At 36.8% G+C, this 19,343-nt stretch overlaps 1 protein-coding gene across 2 annotated transcripts in view; it reads right to left on the bottom strand.

The window, feature by feature from the left end:
* The window catches only part of EFL1 (elongation factor like GTPase 1), a 64,784-nt gene that overhangs the window by 16,375 nt on the left and 29,066 nt on the right, over window positions 1-19,343 (bottom strand). For both annotated transcript variants that reach the window (XM_053955122.1, XM_053955121.1), the window contains 2 exons: window positions 4,348-4,479; window positions 1,771-1,918 (listed from right to left, as the gene is read on the bottom strand). In XM_053955122.1, coding sequence (XP_053811097.1) covers window positions 1,771-1,918; window positions 4,348-4,479 — 280 coding nt within the window. The remainder of the gene's footprint in view (window positions 1-1,770; window positions 1,919-4,347; window positions 4,480-19,343) is intronic.

Here is a 19,343-nt window from a genome sequence, read left to right as displayed (position 1 = left end):
CACTAATGCCTTAAGTTTTAGCTTTCATATTTTCCATATTCTGTACTGCATTAGTATGTAACTCTGAACTTCATATAAAGTGTTAGCAAGTTCTCCTCACAGTTTAGTTAGACAAAACAATCCTTTTCCAGCCTGAGAACCAAGGACACTGCTGCAGCTTCAGGCCCAAAAAATACAAACAACAGCGAGTTGAGGAGAGCAGTCTGGGAGGATTTCATTACCTGAAGCTGTAACTGGATGATTAACCCCAGTATGGAAATGGACCAAAACTTACAAAAGTGTGAAAACTCATGACTCAGAGTCCATCTTGGGTGTAGCCTTGGCCAGGCTCCAGTACTGCCCAAGGGGTATGCTTTGAAGGCCTTTTCAATAAATACCTACTTTATTTCTTTAATACTGTCTAGCCCCTGTTCTAGGCAGCCTCTCAAGGCATCACCACAAGCTGGTGTGTGAGGGATGGCAACTAAAATATGCCAAATCCCGAGAGATTTAGAAGGAGCATGAGCTCCATAGTGAACACACCTGCTCCAAACTTCTTTTGGGAGCTGGTACCCAACTGAGAAATCATGAACCACAGTCAGGCAGGACAATGGTGGGAGCCCTGCTCATCTGTGTGTCCAGGTGTTTCTTGTTTCTGCTCACAATGCCACAAGCACAGGGGTACAAAAAGGTCACTTTTGACAGGCTATCATTCTCTTAACAAAAGACAAATTAGATGACAACTCATAAAAACCTCCAAAATCATGTCCTTGAAACAGAAGTTTAGGGATGCAAATGTACATAAATGTATGTAAGTAAGTCCTACTGGCTGCTCACTATAACCCTATTACCCTGTCATGGAGTATTATTTTAACTTTCTTTTTTTCAGATTTGGACCATTGCCAATAATACAGTCCTGCTATGCAAACTGCAGCTAAAGATAGGCACAACCAGTTTTGCTTAAAGGCATCACATTTGAACAAAATGTATCAATAAATAATACTACATTTTTAGAAGCAGTAAAAATACATTGCACTAAATTGTAATGAGAATAACCATTAAAATATACATCCAGTTTTACAAGTGATCCAGCCTAATTTTCATAAGAAACTACAGTTCTCTGATATTAACTAAAATAAGTATGGGTACAGTAAGACAAACATTCAACCATTCATCAGGTTTGCTCTTTGGTTTAGGAAGAAAATGCCAGTAAATGTATGTGGCAGAAGTATCAGAAATGTTTTAGTAAATGAAGTTACAGGAAGGGATTGTTTCAGACATCTGTTCTTCTGCCATTTGAAGAAACATTAGAGGATACTAAAGATGTGCATGTGTGCTTGCAAAAAATACTACTCATGAATAAGAACAGATTAACATTTGCAAAAAAAAAATCAGTGAGAAAAGGCACAGGATAGAGTGTGCACATACAATTTTGGTCTTGGTGCTTTATGATTTTTCAGAGTTCACTTATCAGACATAATTCTCCTCAGTTTTTATTTTGTATAAATGCCACATTACGTTCTTAATTAGACTCTTGAAAGTACTGCAATTTGTACTTTCTAGAAAGTGCCCCAAGTCTGTGTTAGATGTATAGAAGTGATAAACTAATGCCTTCTGCCAAACTGCAGATAATTTTATAGCTCCAAAAAGGTACATTTATGACTCAATCGTAGACTGTTTGTGGATAAAGCTCTATTTTACCAGAATATAAATCAAAGATATCCATCTGACAGAGAAATACAACAGACTCCTACTGAACTAAAAATATTTCTTCCTCCTTGCCCCTCTAACCTTTCTTTCAGGTCATCCAAGCAGCGCTGAAGATGAACTTCTCCTGCTGTCACCAGCACATGTTCTCCTGTCTCCTGGATCAGAACTTCCACGCATGGATCAGCTTGGTTTAAAAGTTTCATCCCTCTGACAAGCTGAGGCATATCACCTGGCAAAATTAGGGTATTATTAACAAAGGAATAGTGGGAAAAAAATAACCAAAATAGGATAGACTTAAACTGAGAAGTAGTAACACTCATTTTTATGGAAGCCTGAACACAAATAGGTATTTTAGGAATACTCAAAAACTTTCAGTGGGCAATTTTCTGCTTATGAGTCACAGAGAGCAGCGTGGTTTAAGAGCACCAACTGAAAACATAAGCTGCACTCAGCATTTGTCACCAACAATTTATGTACTGATGACAAAATTCACATCATACAAATATAACCATATAACACCACACTTCAATGGATTGCACATTTTTTGTTTACACAGCTTTACAGCAGGTTCAGTCACCTATTCAGAACAAGTCACCTATTGACTATGACTGTGCTATATTGCTTCCTATAAACAATTAACTTCAGATACAGCTTATGAACAGCTCATATCCAATAAAACCCCTGATTTTATCGAAATGAAGTGATTAAAAAATTCAGGACTTCACTCCTCATTTTCACAAATTATCGAATTATAACCTTTCTTATCTAGTACAACTTTTAAAAGTAATCTGTCAGTAAATAATTTCATTTCCTTGCAATCTTTTATAACTAAGTGTAGCAACTTCTAAATTGCTAATGCTTAAAATGCTCCAAATAAATAAATAATAATATTAACTTTACTAAAATAGAAGTATTCTACATGGATTACTTAGAAGGCATAATTGCAAATAAAGCACAGGCAGGATTCTGAAGTAGCTGTAAGCCACTAGAAGGCTTTAAAGTAATTAAAATCTGAAAAGAGGAAAAATCAGGAATGTGAGAGCTTTTCAGTGAAACAAATCACAGCTGTCCTTAAAATGAAGGTGTTTAAAATGAGCTGTCTTAAAGTTAATGGAGAATGAACAAGCACAGCTGAGTCAAATTTGGCTAGATTACATCAAAGCCACACATAAACACCTCATGTCAGCAGCCTTTCATAATGAACACAATTTAAAGAAATTAATTATGAATTCTTTTTTTTTATTTCACACAGGCAGTAGAGAATACCCCAGGGGTTTCCAGGAATGTATATCCATATTCAGAAGGAAGAGTGACATTAAAGTTGTCATTCACTTGGAGACTATTAAAAGAAATATGATATTGTTTATTTACTGCTCAGCTTGTAAGTGTGTAATAGAAAAATATCCTTGAAAAATAAACAAAAAAATAAACCAAAAGTGGAAAAACTGCAGTATTATTTCACATGGCCAACAGAGTTGAACAAAGACTTTCAACTTTGTCTCTGCATTTAAGGTCACAGAGTGATGAGTAGGTTTTTTTTCCTTCAGAGCTTATGGCAGGCATACAGGAAGATTTTGACTTGAGTGTGAAGACATGCAGTAATTTTATAAAATGTACGTAGGGAAATAATTTATATGAGTCATTTTTCAACATAAGCAGGTGTAGTTTTGAAGCAGGTCTGATGTGGCAGTGCAATGCACACAAGTGACAATGTGTGAGGACCACCTCAAGACTACACACAGCTCTCTGGGCAACTGCAGTGGCCACATTTTGCTTGTCTTCCTGTTACTGCGAGCAACAGTGGATTTTCAAGAAACTTCTGCACGTATAACCACCTCTCAGGCTTTTGTCCCCCTAAAAAATTTAATTCAGATCATAAACTCAGAAGCTACTGAGGAGGAGAAACTAAGTAATGGTGCAAGAATGATCCAGCTTCATTTCTTAAGGAACAAAAATTACCCCCAAACTGGTCAGTAGTTCTAGAATTACATTCCTTTAATATTCTGAATTTAATGCTACAATCTGCAGAACCCATAATTTCAGTACTTTCAAAACTGCTTTAACAAGTGTAGGATGCACAATATATGATTATCTGTTATTCAAACACATGAAACAAAGAGCTGCAAAGCTGTCCAAGAGCTCTCTAAAAAAACATGTAATCTCACTGTTAAGAGTATTGTGCAACTGAACATAAAGCCAGTTATTTTGGTTCTACCAACACTACAACAACAAATGGAAATTGGGCTGAAATTCAAATAAAGCCAGAGGTATCCCACTCTGTTTTGCAGGAAGTGGGGTGGGGGCATCAGGGAGAAGTAGTACTATAAGCTTACTGACATCCATAAAAGAAGGGCAGCAGACAGAACCCACAGATCTGCTCACCTTCACTGAACTGTTAGCCCATGCAGTGTCTGACTTGTGAACAGCTGTCACAAAAGGGCACAACAGCTTCTCCTGTGTCTCCTCACCTACCGAGACAGGAGCGAGGCACCTGGAACAACTCACACTGCCCTCTGGGCAACCTACAGGTTTATTTTCTACTGGGCAAGTCTCTGATTCAGTGGCTAATTCATAAACTAGCCAAATCACTGAGGGCTGGAAGCTGCACTGCTGCCACACTGAGCTGGTGTTACCATCCCCATTCTCCTGGAAGCTTACTTGGATGTTTGGGTTCAACTGCTACTCGCACAATCGGGGTAGCTTCGAAGTTGAGAGGTGTAAACGGTGGACAAGCAGGTGACGTTGACAGTGTTGCAGACTTCAGCACAAAATCTTGCAGGCCTCCTATTCCTAATAGAAATTGGGGAAAAAAAAGGCAAAGCAACAGAAGAAGATCACCAACTGTCATATTAAATGAGACTAAAAACATGACCATTAAGTTAAAACAGGTAAAATCATTCTAATTACAAAAGGAGGATTCAAGAATTCTTCACTGTTCATATAAAGTATCTGTTAAGATACTTGTCCATAAACTGGGTTCTTAAGTCTCTGGATGACATTTGATATTTAGTCTCACAGTTCCCATTGCATTCCCTCAGTATTTTAAAAGGCATGTTTATAGCTCTGAAGAACAGAAAGGACATGAGGAATTTTTTCCCTTCTAATATGTCCAAGCCTTTGTACAGCTCAGATTTAATTCTGGTGGTTTAAATTTAGAAAAATTTAGATTGCACGAGGTCTGCAATGGTCATCCAGTCCAATATCCAGGCCAAAGCAGAGCAAACTTCACAACTAGATCAAGTTGCTCAGGACCTTCTTCTCAAGGTTTTCACAGTAGAGACTGCACAGCCTCTGCTGGCAACCTCCTCCAGTGTTCCATCATTATTATTATTGTGAAGAATGCTTTTTTTTTCCCTTCCCATCCCCTCAAGCCCATTTGGGATTCACTTTTTGTCCAACTTGATTCTTGTAAAAATTAATTCATCCCATTGTAAGCTATTAATTCTCATTCTATTATACATTATAATGCTGACAAGTTGAAGAAAAGTGAGATTAAATTGTAGTGATAAGAGAAAATATAGAAAAAAATATTAGCTATAAATCTGCAAAATAGCTGCTGTAAATGCATACTGATTTTTGGCTGGCTGGCACATTTAAGAGAATGTGAAATTATTGCCTTCAAATTCCTAACCAACTGCACATCATTCATAATTTAATTCAAAGCTATTAAAACATGACTAGAAGTGTGTGAATAATAAAGACAACAAATAAAGTTGATATCAATTTATACAATCACTTTTCCTGATGCTCCTTCAATCATAAGCAATGAGCTTTGCAGTTCTAATGGAGTATAAATTAAATGAGCATGTAACTTGTAATGCTATGAGAAAACTGAAACCTTCAGCTCATAATCTGTATCTTCTTAAAAATTAAATTCACATTGTAGACTGTAGTATATTTGTGCTCCTTCCTCCTTATTCTCTCCTACATGCCCAGGGAGTTCTTCACTCCAACTCCCCATTATCACCCTAATACTTTTTCCAGTTTTTTTTTTTTTTTTTTTTTTTTTTTTTTTTTTTTTTTTTTTTTTGGCTTAGCTTTCTTCATTTCAGGCCAGAAACAAAGAGGGTCAGCTTCCACCCTATGAGATCATGCAGGAGTTTGAGCTCTGGAGTTTGAGTTCTGCTGCAGATTCAGCTGCAGAATGAGGCTGTTCCTCCAGCTCTCAGGCTGGATGCCTGGCCAGCAGAGTAATCCAAAACCCAAAATGTCATTATATCAGAAAACCTGCCTCAAAATAACTGGAAGCAGAACAACATTCAATGGCTTTAAATGCAGGATTGCAGATGCTACAAAGAAAATAAATCTGTATAAACTCTGTGTTGCACCTGACCTATGACCAGCATGTATTTCCTCTTTTTCACTTATTCAACATGTGGTTTGAATGAAAAACAAATGCTAGATCATCATCACCACCAGGGACTGAGAAAAGGGATGGGTCCATTTTATTCTGATCTTGTCCAGCTGGTAAAATGAAAATGATTTAGAATGGGAGGCGAACAGCTTCTTTGCACAGTGTAATGTGAACCAGAGAAATAAAGTTACAAAATCTTACTTCAGACAGACTCACTCTTTTCTTAACACGTTCCTGTACTTTTACTGTCATAAAGAAAAGTTGAAGCTTTTTGCTCTTCTGTTTCACATTTGAAGGCAGAAATATATGAAATATAAGAGTCTGGCATCAGTAAAACACTAAAAATAAAAAAATGGTCAGTTTTCATCAAAATCTGTTAGGCTTACAACCTGAGTGTTTTAACTGATGAAGTGTGTGAGCTAGCAGAGAGCTGTGTCCAGTCATATTGAATCTATTTAATTTAAAAATTCTTATAAACAAATGTTGGAAAAAAATCAGTAAAGATTCTTGGATACACTTTTTGCATACTGTGATTACTAAGTAACTGCTAATGTGTTTTCTGAATAATTTTAGAGGAAGAGGTAACATAACTAATACCACATGACATATCAATGGAAGAATTCCACTAATTATGATGATACACAAATCTTAAACTCAGTTATTGTCCAGACCACTGAAATTTGCACATACTACTTGAGATCACAGATCTCAGATGTGTATCAATATGCCACTTGAAAGGTCTTAGAAAAATCACTCAAAAATTAAGCCTTAAAAAAAGCCTGTGAGATAATAGTAAGAGGTTGGTGGTTTGTGCTTTTAAAAGTAGACCAAATGATGGTTCAGGGAGAATTATTACAGAGGTGGTGAATTATGAGATTTACAAAGGTTCTTTTATTGAGTCCCTTCTCTGACTTGCCCTAGAAGATAAGAATACTAAATCAAGTATATACCTACCTATATCACCAGATATTAGCATACGATAGAAGCTAAATGGTAAAAAGAGATAAGAACATCATGACTGAAATTTTCAAAAGGAGTAGGAGTTTTAAGACAAGTCTCATTTTACTTTTCACTTCTATGTCTTGCTGGTAACCATTACACCTTACACAATAATTTTCCACCTCAATTCAGCTATAAAGATCTGATCACATAAAAGATCAACTTCAAGGTATATGTAATTAGTTTCTCTTGATGTAGAAAGATTTAGGCATTTAACGTTCTTTCAAGCTGCAAAAAAAATGAGGCAGACACCACCACCACACTAAAGTTTTTCAATCAGATAAGGGAATAATTTAGTTTGCAGTGTGAAAAATCAAACAAAGAAGAATGAAAGCTGTTTAAATTTTAACTTCTGCCACATTGTTACTAGCCTCAGCACATTAGTTCAGTCGATCTTTATCTTCTCTCACTGATGATATCACCACTTAAGAATCCCGGGCTGCTTGGGAATGGAGACTTGTCAGGCTTTGGACTAACAGGGTAAGGAGCTAAGTAAAGCAGAGAGCTGATGTTAATCTTCCCAGTAAGGCTCTGTCTCCACTGAAATCTATCATTTCTTATCAATGATGCCTCCTTAGAAAGATTAGGACCTTACATTATGTAAAGCCTCCTGGTTTAAACGCTCCATGCACTTCACTTTGGATCACTGAAGACCACGCAAGCTCCTCCATAATTCGTGGGAATTATGTATGTGTGAGCCAAACTTTTGTAAATCTACACAATCTGAAATCTCAAAGTGAGCACGTGCCTGTTGTTTCAACGGGGCTGTACAAACACAATAACACCTCTATAATTTTCTTTGAGCAGTAATACAAACACTTTTATTGTGCCCTGTAAGAGCCATTTAAAAAGAAACATCTTTAGGAAGTGATTTAAAAAATATGTATAAGAAAATTCACAAATACACCTTAAAAGTATGATTGGCTTTAGATGCCTACAGTTCATTCTTGAAGTAAATAGGCTGAAGGCCAACCAAAACAAACTAAGAAGAAGAACAAACTATATTTTCCAAATAATATCAAAATAATAAAAAAAATCAAGGAAAATGCTTCTATATCAATCATCATTCTTCCTCAAATCCATGCAAATAATTCTCCTTTTCACAGTATATAGCTTAAGGCTACAAATCTACCATTAGCACACTGGTACCTATAGGGTGATTAACATTGGTTCACTGTAGCCAGATAAACTTCAAGCATCAGCCTCCAGCCTTTCATTACTGTCTCTAATTTAAGAAAAAAAAAAAAAAAAAAGGAAAGGAGGGATTTTGTAAGGAAAATCTTTTGGTAGGATTAAACTCAGTTACACTAGTATGCCTTTTACATTTGAGGAATCTTAGAAGGTTTTGCTAATCACTGAGATTGTATGACTGTAACTGTAGGGACAAGTAGCTACTATGGCTTAAGAATAACTTGTATTATACATTTATCACCTCAGATTTTAAGCATGTTTCTCTTGTGTCTCATGGGCACTCCAGAGAGACATCTGAGGGCAGAATTTGACCTTTCTATATTAGAAACTGTTTCTAGAAGAGAAGGGAATGTAAGTCAAGACACAGACCACATTCTAGTTGAGATTTCATCAACTTTTTCCATAATATACACCACATGTTAGCACAGATTGCTGTTGAGCCTCCTCATCTCTAATTGTGCACTTCCCCCTAAATTCTTACTTGTTTCTAGGCAAGTGAGACTGTTTGTATGGAAAAACCAATCTTGTAAGGTACGTGCATGGTTTCAGCTGCTCTCAGTTCCAATAATTTTACAGAAAAGTTAATTAAACATTCTCTGATTTCCCAATTTTTTCCCTTGAGCTGAATCTCTAAAAATCACCAGTATCCAACAGACTCTAGAATCATTTGTCCCAGTTTCTTCCTGAGTTTCAAAAACACAAGTTCTACCTGAGTATGCACTGGAGATTAACATGAGTTCAGTTTCTCAATACCAAGGTGTTCAGGTGTAATTTTAATATATAATTTTATTTTTCGGTTCACAGCAGTTGCGGGCAAATTGAGCCTAACTTTCTGATCAGATGGGAGTAAACTCAGCCATATTACAAATAATGTTACAACAAAACTCCCTCTCCCAAGGGGCACAATTGTGGTAAGACACTGAATGCAATAAGCAGCTTTTGACACAAGAAACAACTCAGTACTTCACTACTGAATCTTCAGGAAGTGGAAGATGAAACAGTGCTGGAGCACCCCACTGAGTTCTTTCAGGAAAAAAACAGCAGTTCAAAGAACAAAGCTGTCTGCTTTCAGAGCTGCAAGGAGAGCAAGAATACAGTCTAAGAGCAAGTTCCACTAAAATATCCTCTTACTAGATTAGATTATAGTTTCTAGAAGGATTGCAAACACACATAATGAGTAAACCAGCCTCATTTATCTTCTGCTGAGTATCTTCGGGGAAAAAAATGTATTTCATTAGGCCCTTAGACTGCACCATAACACACATTTCCCTAAGTGTTGATTGAGCTGACAATTCTAATTATGAACATTCCTATACTTCTTCAGATGACACTACAAACAATTTCAAGGAAACTGTAAAAAAAAAAATCCTTTACATTAAACAGTAACATCTTTAAAATGTTACAGTGAATGGCTTGAGATCTACCTGCAATCAGTGTGACAAAGCTGACATCAAAGCTGAGTCAGAAATTTGCTTGCTAAAATACAAATTTACTTTAAAGTAAACAGAATTAAACCAAAATCTGTTAACATTCCAAATCTGACTTCTGGATTTACAAACTGTCGTAGTCAAGATGAAATATTGATTTCCTTAAGCTGCTTAATGAGACCAACAACTACAGAAGAAGAAAGTATTTCAAATAATCATGTTCTTCTTACAGTACACAATTACTTCATTTATCATGCCATACTAAGTTTTGGAGCTTAGACTGAAGAAAATTATTCCAATTTTCCAACATTTATGTTTAAGTGTCATTTTAGCACAGAAACCTAGGAATTTCATACTTAGATCTGTAACAGGCCCCCATCCATCTTTATGTATTATGAAATCAATGCACTTGTAGCTCCATGGAAAAAAAAAGAAAAAAGGAAAAAAAATCTTTATTCCAATTAAAACTACTTTAACCTTTTAACTGTAAAGCATTCTTGATAGAGGCACTGAACAGCACCTTTTGTGGTTTTATAAAATGGTCAGTAGCTGTCCTCAGCAGTATATATGTAATGTATTTTGCCTTAGCCCACACATTAAAATTCCTTTCCATACACCAGCTCAACTTGACATCGCTTGAAAGCAGCAATCCTGAACAACAGTAAATATGTGGACAGGTCTCTGTGCAATGTGACCACACAGGCACTGGAAGTCACTTCAGTTACAGCTTGTATGTCAAATTAATGCTTCCATTACTGCATGTGGGAAGCATTTAGTGCCATAGAAAACTCTGCAAGGGTTTCTGAAACACAAACCAAATTTTAGATTTATAATTACTTTAAATAGATTATTTTAATTTGACCCGACAGCAACACATCTGAATTTACTTAATTTTTAAAAAAATTACTACCAGAACTTTAGCACCAGTTCAGAATGGTTGCTGTCCCAAACACATGGAATTTAGGAATAGTTGTTCAACATATTTACTTTGATAATCTACAAGTCTTTTGAAAGGCTGATTTGTTGTTGAGGGTTTTTATTTAGTAATAGTAAATGTGCTTTTATAAATAAACAAATGAAATTGCATGTTGTACTGGAAAACAGATCAGCTGAATTCCTATGAAGCATCCTATGCAGGGAAAAAAATTGCCCAGCAATCCTCTAAGAAAAAAGAAAGTCTTCTAGTCAACATAGCTTTAACTGCACTCTCTGAAGACTCTCTGTATCTTTCTGAGAAGATGAGAAATGTTTCAGGTGTAGCTCTGGAGGCCTCCCTGCATTGCTCACACATGTTGGCCATCCACTGCTGGTTCCTACTGGTAAAATGAGAAAACTATTAAGCAAAAAAAACTTAAAACACCAAAACCCCCAACAACAACACTCTCATCCATGAACAAAACTCAAGAAAACATTGAAGTGTTTGGTAAAATACTTTAGACTTAGGCTTGATATGAATATCTAAGTTTGTAAAAGGAACATATACCAAAAGATCCAAATTTCTTCCCTCAAGCTAGCAGAAGAAAAACACAAATCTAGCAGCCACCTAGCAAAGACACATTTGATATTGTTATTTTGGACTTTAAAAAGGAGACAAAGTTATTTAAAAACCAACTTCTCTGGCTAGTTACATTAGAACAATATTTTGCAGGACCACCATCAAAACATTAGCTGTGCACACATACTCAGTTCCAGAAATCTATTAAAAGAGGACTGCATGTTATGGGACCACGAAGATAACAGATATCAGAAGTATTAATCAAAACAATCACTTCTCAATTTATTTCAACATTATTTTAAAATATTTCACCTACATTGGAAGGTATGGATGTTCAGAAGGCAGAGCAGAGGGAGGCAGCAGCCTGAGGCTGAGAAGGGAAGCTTGGCATCAGTTGTGCTCTATCCCACTGAGCATGAAAACTGTTTAACATTAAAAGACAGGAGATGGAGGCAAAGCCTTTCTGCCTGAACATATAGCAAAGTTCGATATTTATTTCTAAGTAGAAAATGGGAAGACATAAACCCCCATACAGTATTTTACTATTTTTATGAGAGTACTAGAGGCAAGACACAAATGAACAAGGATCTAAAATTCGTTAGGGGTTTCAGCACAATAGAAAACTTAATTCTTTCTAATTTCTTGATCAAATGCTTCCCATAACAGAGCAAAATAACTAACATCAGCTAACAGATGAATAACATCAAATGATTTCTTCATAAATCAGACTAGTTATAGCATAGATCCAAACCACCTAAAGAGCAAATGCCATTTTAGGCTTTATTCAGTTCTAGTAATGTCTCCTGAAAATGGGCAGACTTCATGTATACATGGTTTTCTTAAACAGCAGATTTAAGAAGATTGTAAAATATAACTATCATCTGTTATTTCCCAGAATCAATTATAAGATGTTAAAATTAATTAAGCCTTCAGGCACTGATCTTGCAAAGAATTAATTTTGATCTGTAGAAGTCTTGGAAGTTTTGTCATGTTTGCCTAGGAAAAGCTACATGAACATATTCCTATAAATCCTGCATTACATATCCCAGGTACACAGGGAATTTAAAATCTACTACTAGAAGTGTCAATTACAAAGGACAGTGGCAGTTAGTTCAAGAGCTCATTAAATGTCGTCCATCCATGCGCTGATTTATGTTTAACTGTAGAATCCCAATATACGTGATTTATATTTCATTACTTAAAGAAAGAACATAAGGCCTTCATCATTTAATACATAAATAGATAAATGCAAATACAGACTAAGCATTTATGAGGATATTCCAGATAGCACAGGCAGAAGCAGCACACTGACTACCAAATGTGTACCATATCCTGGGGGAAATGCCTGAGCCATTGACCGTTTACCCTGTTAACTTGTAAGACATGCAAGTAACTAATTAAAATTCAATTTTCCAAGACCTGACCCAATGCCTAATGCTCTCTTTTAAAGGCAACCTCCCCACCCCCCAACACATCTGTCTATAAGTGATTTATGCTGCCTGATTTTGCTGCCTTGGGAAATATGGCTTAGAGTCTTCCAAAGCACCATGAATAATGGACTGCTTTAGTCTGCATTATACAGAAATTGATGTTTACTTTAAATATAGGAATTTTCAAGATGGATAAAGAAGAATATAAAATTTCACTTCAAGCTAAAAGAAACCTTTAAGTAGCTCATTTATAGTTACACAAGCAATAATATTTTGGGAAATAATTAATCAGAAGGATTCTAACCAAATAAAGCACCTTTCAAATGTCTCAGATTTGGACTATTTGACATAATGAGTAAAACAGATGGCATTAGAGGGAACAGGGATGTCTTAAATACACTTGTTATATCAGCAGCCTAGGAAGTTATTGATAATGAGTTATTTATCACAGGTTCCAGTTTAATAGCTAAACTAATTAAAAAATAAACAGAAAATGCACTCAAATGGTAAAAAAAAGGAATGAAAAAAGTTGCTGCCACATGAAAACCTGTTACAGAGCCATTAATACTGACCTCAGATTGAAAAGAATTCTTATTTTTCCACAAAATTCTATTTAACTAATGGATTTTAAAAGTCAGATTCACTTTAAGTAGCACTGCCAGTCTGCCTCTGAGTAAACTAAGCATACCAAAATCACGTATATTTAAAATGCAAAAAAACCCTAAAAGTTAGGAATGCTATTTATCCTCCTTATCCCTCCAAACCCTTTTCCCCCAAAGGAAAGAAGGCTGTAATTTTCGCCCTAATTTCTGATTACTTCAGTTAATGTATCATCGAGAGTTATTACTGTAATTTGCAGTCTGCATAATTTTGACTTCCTAAAATATTGCAACATATTAACTTCCATTAGCTCTAGAACAAGAAAAAAAGGGGAAAGAAATACATAGATCATTCCAAAGGTATGAGAATTCTTAGGACTAGTGCAGAGGACCACATAATTAAACTGAGCTTTAAAACATTCCTCTATTTTAAAATGAAGATATTAAATAGAACTGATCTTGATTTTTAATGCCTTGTTGCTAAAAAACCCAAAACCCAACACAACAACTAATAAGATTTAATTTTATTTACATCACACGAGTCTATATGCATTGCGAACATCCCCAAGACTGCTGTCTTCATTTGGTACAAACAGGCACGAACCTCACAGTGACAAAAGATTCCAGGGAGGGAGCTTGGAGCTTTAACACCTCCACATCTGGGAAACCCTGTGTTTTAATTCCCTTTCTTACAGGAATATCACCAGTCACATTCATTTGCATTCAAGGATAAAAGGAAAAGAGACCCCACTCCAAAAGGCAATCTGAGAACACCATCTCAAATACTCCTGGGATGACCTACAGCCAGCTGTCCCCTGAAAAACCAAACCTGTCTCCACTTCTGGCTCCCCAGCACCAGCATTTCTCAGACTCTGGGTGAGACAATTGAGGATACTAAATAAACAGAGTAAAACTAATCTAATAAAAAGTAACTTTCCCTCTCACCCAATTTGCACTCGCTCAACTATCCACCCGTTAAGAGGGTGCTTCTGACATTTTGTCCAAGAACAGGCAACTCAACATATTAATCCTAGTGAAACCCCAATGGCACGATGACACCAACCACAACACCAGGTTAAACCACCAGCATCTCCAAAAACTAGCTGAGAGACCTTTTCCCTCTTTCCCATCTACGTAGAGGGAGCAGTTAACACCTCCAGGTTGTGAAAAAGGTTCATTTGTGTCCATGCCCCACCTCTGTGCCCTCCCAAAGGAGGCCGGGCTGGCTGTCATTGTGCTGCCTAAGCAGCAAAGCCCACAGATGAGGTATCTGGTATCACCCACAAGCAACAGCAGTGGCTCGGTTGCTGCTTCAAGACAAAGCAAAATCTTAAAACACACAAAAAAAAAAAAAAGTCAGCTGCTTTTCTGAACAGAAGAAACGTGGCCATTTGCCTCTGCTCTGTATCAGCTTTAAATACTTTGGAAGAGTTCCAGATAGATAAACCTTTTTTACTAAAAATGAGAGGCATTTCTGCTAAAAATGCCTAAGCAGTGAAATGACTCTTTTTGGTTGAGAGGCAAGGCTTTCAACACAGTATGTCATACTTCCCGATGGCACTGAGGACACAAAAGAATCTGTTAAAAATGGAGCATGTTTTTAGTCCCATTTCCAAAGTAAACGCAACTCCTGTAATCACACAGGCTCCCCTCAACAACTTTTAAACATGTTGTCAACTTCCACTAAGTTCACCAGCGAGAGAGAGCAGAGGGTTCAGGTGTAATTAAGTTTCCACAAGTTATGTAAAATCATTGGCTAAGTACTGAAGGGAGACCAAAATTGGTGATCTCACTGAAGAAAGGGCAGGCAAAACACGACCATTATATATCCTGCCTGGAGCAGCTGCCTGGCGACCAGCACGCGCATCCCGGCGGCCAACTGGGACACAACTGCAGCAGAGAGGGGAGCTGAGGATTTTAAGGACATCAGTCCACAGGAATCCAGGCTTTGTTAGTAACACTGCTCAGAGAACTTTCTCTTTGAACATCACAAAACAATTATTCTTTTGTGCAAAAGCTCCAAAAAATAGAACCATCAGGATTCCAGACATTTTACATCCTGTTTTGAGAGCTTCTCAATCATGTGTGCTTTCAACTGCCCGGTCCTCATCAGCTCCAGCAGGCTAAAGAGTGGGGAATGGGCATGAATGTCTTTATGTAAGTGCAGTAACTGAAGGAACAAAAACTACCAGCAGGTTGCATTTTCATTTACAGTAACAAGTTCACAGCCATGCAGCTCACACCAGTTGGTGACCCAATACTTCAATACTGTACAAATCTTAACATATGACACTTGGAAAACATCAAGCCTTTGGACAAGAATTAGTTGCTCAGTATTATGTTTCAGAAATGCAGTTAGGCACTGAAACAGTCTTGTATCAAAACTGGCATTTCACTGAAGTTTAAAATGTCAGTAACAGATAAACTGACTTATGTCCCATACATTAACTTAAACAACTGCTAAAATTACACACCCAGAGTGGAGTTTTTCTATTTTCCCATCAGTACACTATCTCAGCACAGGTCTGGCTACATTCAAGTCAGTAATAGTGCACTTAAACCAACATCTAGAGTCTTAGAAAACTTCCTGACTTCAAATTTATCAGGATGGCAGAAATGACCTCTATTCTGTCACAACATATTTGATTCACATCACAGCTGGGGTCCTTATACTCACTGCAGTTTTCCTACTGCAATCTCACTGTTTTCACACAGACACAGACCAGAAGCAAAGACTCCAATGTGAAATACTCTCCACCAAATTAGGTGAATTATCTACCAAAACATGCATCTAAAAGGAAGGTTACCAATGTAAAACCCCAGAAAAAACATTAGCTACAGTCCATGACAGTCACGACAGAGGAGCAGCCTTGGAAAATGGAACTAATAATTTTTAAAAATCACTCTTGAATTTTGCCCCTATACATAACAGATCTCACTGGAGGGAATTAGGTAGTAAGGATCAAGAAAGTTTAGAAAAGAACCCTACTTCTTTTAGTCTTAACTAGATGCAAAAAGGTTCCAGGCATTAATGACAAAATTTAAAATACAATCAAGTAAGGTGAGCCGGTGTTTTGCATCTTAAGTCATAAACTCAATGTTAACAGCCCTTCAAATATTATTTCTTGTCTATGACTGGAATTTAATAATTCTTTATACATAATGTATCATTCAGATACTGAGATGTACTCATTCAGATTCTGAAACATGTAAACCTAGTGTACTATCTAGGCTTGCTCTTTTCAAATCATACCACTTTGACCATGAAATTACAATCGTTTTTACTAGCTAAATATAAATGGAATTGAAACTTACATTGCTTGGTTTGCAGAATACTTCTAGTAAATATCAGCTTTCTCAATTATTTACTAAATCAGAAAGCACTACAAAACAATCTAAACTTTGAGCCTAAACTATCCAGTGCTGCCCCTTTAACAGTGCTGTTTAGCAGTGCTCCATGGTTTGACATCAGTTGATAATCCTAAATATAGCTCTGCCTTAAGTCCCCCCCACAGTTCAGAGCCCAGACAAAGCCAGCTCCATGAGTCACAGCCTGACACAGGCCAAACAACCCTCACAACACTTCTGCAATTTCAGCTGGGACACGAAACAACATCACAATCTGGGATAATATTTAGAAAATAAGTCACTGAAACACAGCCTTTGTTAACAGTCTCTTGACTTTTTAACCTTGCTATTGTGATTCTCTGTGAATCAGGTCCCTTCAGGGGTGTTATGTGCAAAAATGACTCCAAACTGGTCTTCCCCACTCCGACTCCCGTGCCCTCAGTGCAACCCCTCACTGCTTTTTCTGAACTCCTCGAAGAAGCTCTGGTAACAACAGACAATGGAAGCAAAGCAGACACATCCAAAGGAATAAATGAAGGCTTCTGTGGCTAGTCCGAGTGTAGAAGTAGAGGCATTTCACAGCCACAGATGGTATTTATTTATTGTAAGGATGCTGTGCATTACAGGCACCAGGGCTACTACACAGTAAGAGGAACACTTCTCCACACCAGGTGTGAAAGCAGGAATCCTGCTCCTCTCCCCCTTACACTTCACATTAGGAAGTGCTCCAGCAGGAATTTCGAACACATTCAAGTAAATTGCCCTCACAGATTAGTGGTTTTGCATAACCAATGCCAGTTAAAAGAAGAGCTTTTTCGTTTGCTTAGGCTGTGGTTAACTAAAATATTCTCATACAGTCTTACGTTATTGACATGGGATAACTAAGGTAATACAAATTAAAAGTAGAGGTAGAAAAACAGAAATACAGAGAGAAAGGTGGAACAGAAGAGGTTAACAGGAAGATTTGGGCTGGGAGCTTAGGGGGAAAAGGGTCAACTTCAGAGCCACGTTAACACTCCAAAAACAGCTGAGGGAGGTCCAGCCTAATTTCTACAGTCCGGCTATTAACCTGAGCAGAAGCCAATTAGTGTAGCCATGAAAGTTAAAGAAACATTCAGAGAGGAGCTCCTTTTCTATAAAACAGTAGCTTTTCTTAGGACAAAGAAAGTGTCAAAAAAAAGAAGCTGAACAAGACGTTTTCATGGCAGTGGCTCTACTTAACACTACACTGCCTCTGAAACCTGTACATTTCCAAGCTGAGCTAATAAATAGGAGCCATGCTGATTGCAGACTTTTGGCTCTCAGACTACTTGGTGAGATTAATTTAATTTAGAGTCAAAACATTTGTAGATTTTCTGCATGAAGAAATGTATATTAAAAACCACAATCCAAAGTTTTCACTACACTGACAGTACTGTGAATCCATGAGAGACCTTCATCCAAAGTGGAAATAGCAGCACTTTTTGTATAGTATGAAAAACACTGCCCTCTGGCTTCACATTAAATAGAAGTAAGAAAACAGTATAAGAATAAAACAAGGTAACTGGTTCCTATAGCCAGTTCTTGTAAAGAAACACGGAAAATTACATGACAATTCTCTAATTACCCTAATTTGTCAAGGAATCATCATAACTCAGATGCCCTGAATATTGAGATATTTAATATACAAATTAAAATATAATCCTTATCAGACGGTTGTACATGTGTTTCAAGAAACTGAAACTCAGTGAAAAACAGACCACTAAATTTGTTCTTTAAAACTATTTTGTTCACAGAATACTTCTTTAAAGATGGGAAAAAGCCTTATTCAATCAAATCCACATAAAGAAGTTTCAAATTTGCAGAACCTCAGAAAAGATTTTATACAGAAACAGAGAAGATTAGATATTCAAGAGAATTGTAAATCTTTTATTGCTAAAAACACATACAGAGAGCAACTTCCTGGTGTCTTAAAGGTGAAAAATGGAAGACTTAAAAGAAAATACTCAGAAGTGAAGAACTATGCAAAAGTAGTGACAAACTAGATGTAACTAACAAAGCCTACGCTGCCTAAAAAAAACATGTTTATTTATCCATCACTTGAGGGCACAGAGAGGATAACATTTTGAGACAACTAAACTAACTTCTAGATTCAAGTTTCTCCTCCCCTGCCCAAAGTGTTACACATGGTAAATTTCAGCAGAGATAAACACCAGGAATGAGAATATTTTCTATCTTTAATACAATTATTTGAGTTATTTAGGTTGTGTTGGGAAAAACACAGTGCTTGAGACTGCAAAGAATACAGAAGCAGGACTGCATTTGAGGCCTGGCAAGAGAAGCTGTGTTAGCAACAGAGGTGCACACACATATGGAAAACACCTCTACAATACAGAAAACAATGATCATTCATGTCGATATCTTTATGATTTAATGTCATTTTTTACAGCCTTCTGTATCTTTGCAACTGCACATTTGAGTAAAAGGCCACCTTAAATGACACCTACAAGGCAGTATTCCAGTTATAAATTCATTTAGTTACCTGCTCCCAAGTGTACTATGACTTGATACTGACAAACGTCTACATTTCACAACTACCTTTTAGTATATGAATTGACTACCTGTGCAATGGAGCTGCAACTTAATTCATCTGATAGAAATTGAACTCTTATCTGCCAAAAACAGATAAAGGAATAGCCAGATGATTAAAAGTACACACATCTTTTCAAAGATTTCAGGATTCAATTCATGTACACCATCACAGTAGCAAGAGAGATGCATTTTCCATAAATAACACTGCAAAGGCCCAAATCCTTTTAGTATAGAACTTTT

Source organism: Vidua chalybeata, chromosome 13, assembly GCF_026979565.1.
Source record: "Vidua chalybeata isolate OUT-0048 chromosome 13, bVidCha1 merged haplotype, whole genome shotgun sequence".
Taxonomy (NCBI): domain Eukaryota; kingdom Metazoa; phylum Chordata; class Aves; order Passeriformes; family Viduidae; genus Vidua; species Vidua chalybeata.
The sequence above is the reverse complement of the archived record's forward strand: the minus strand, read 5'-3'. Positions and strand labels throughout refer to the sequence as shown.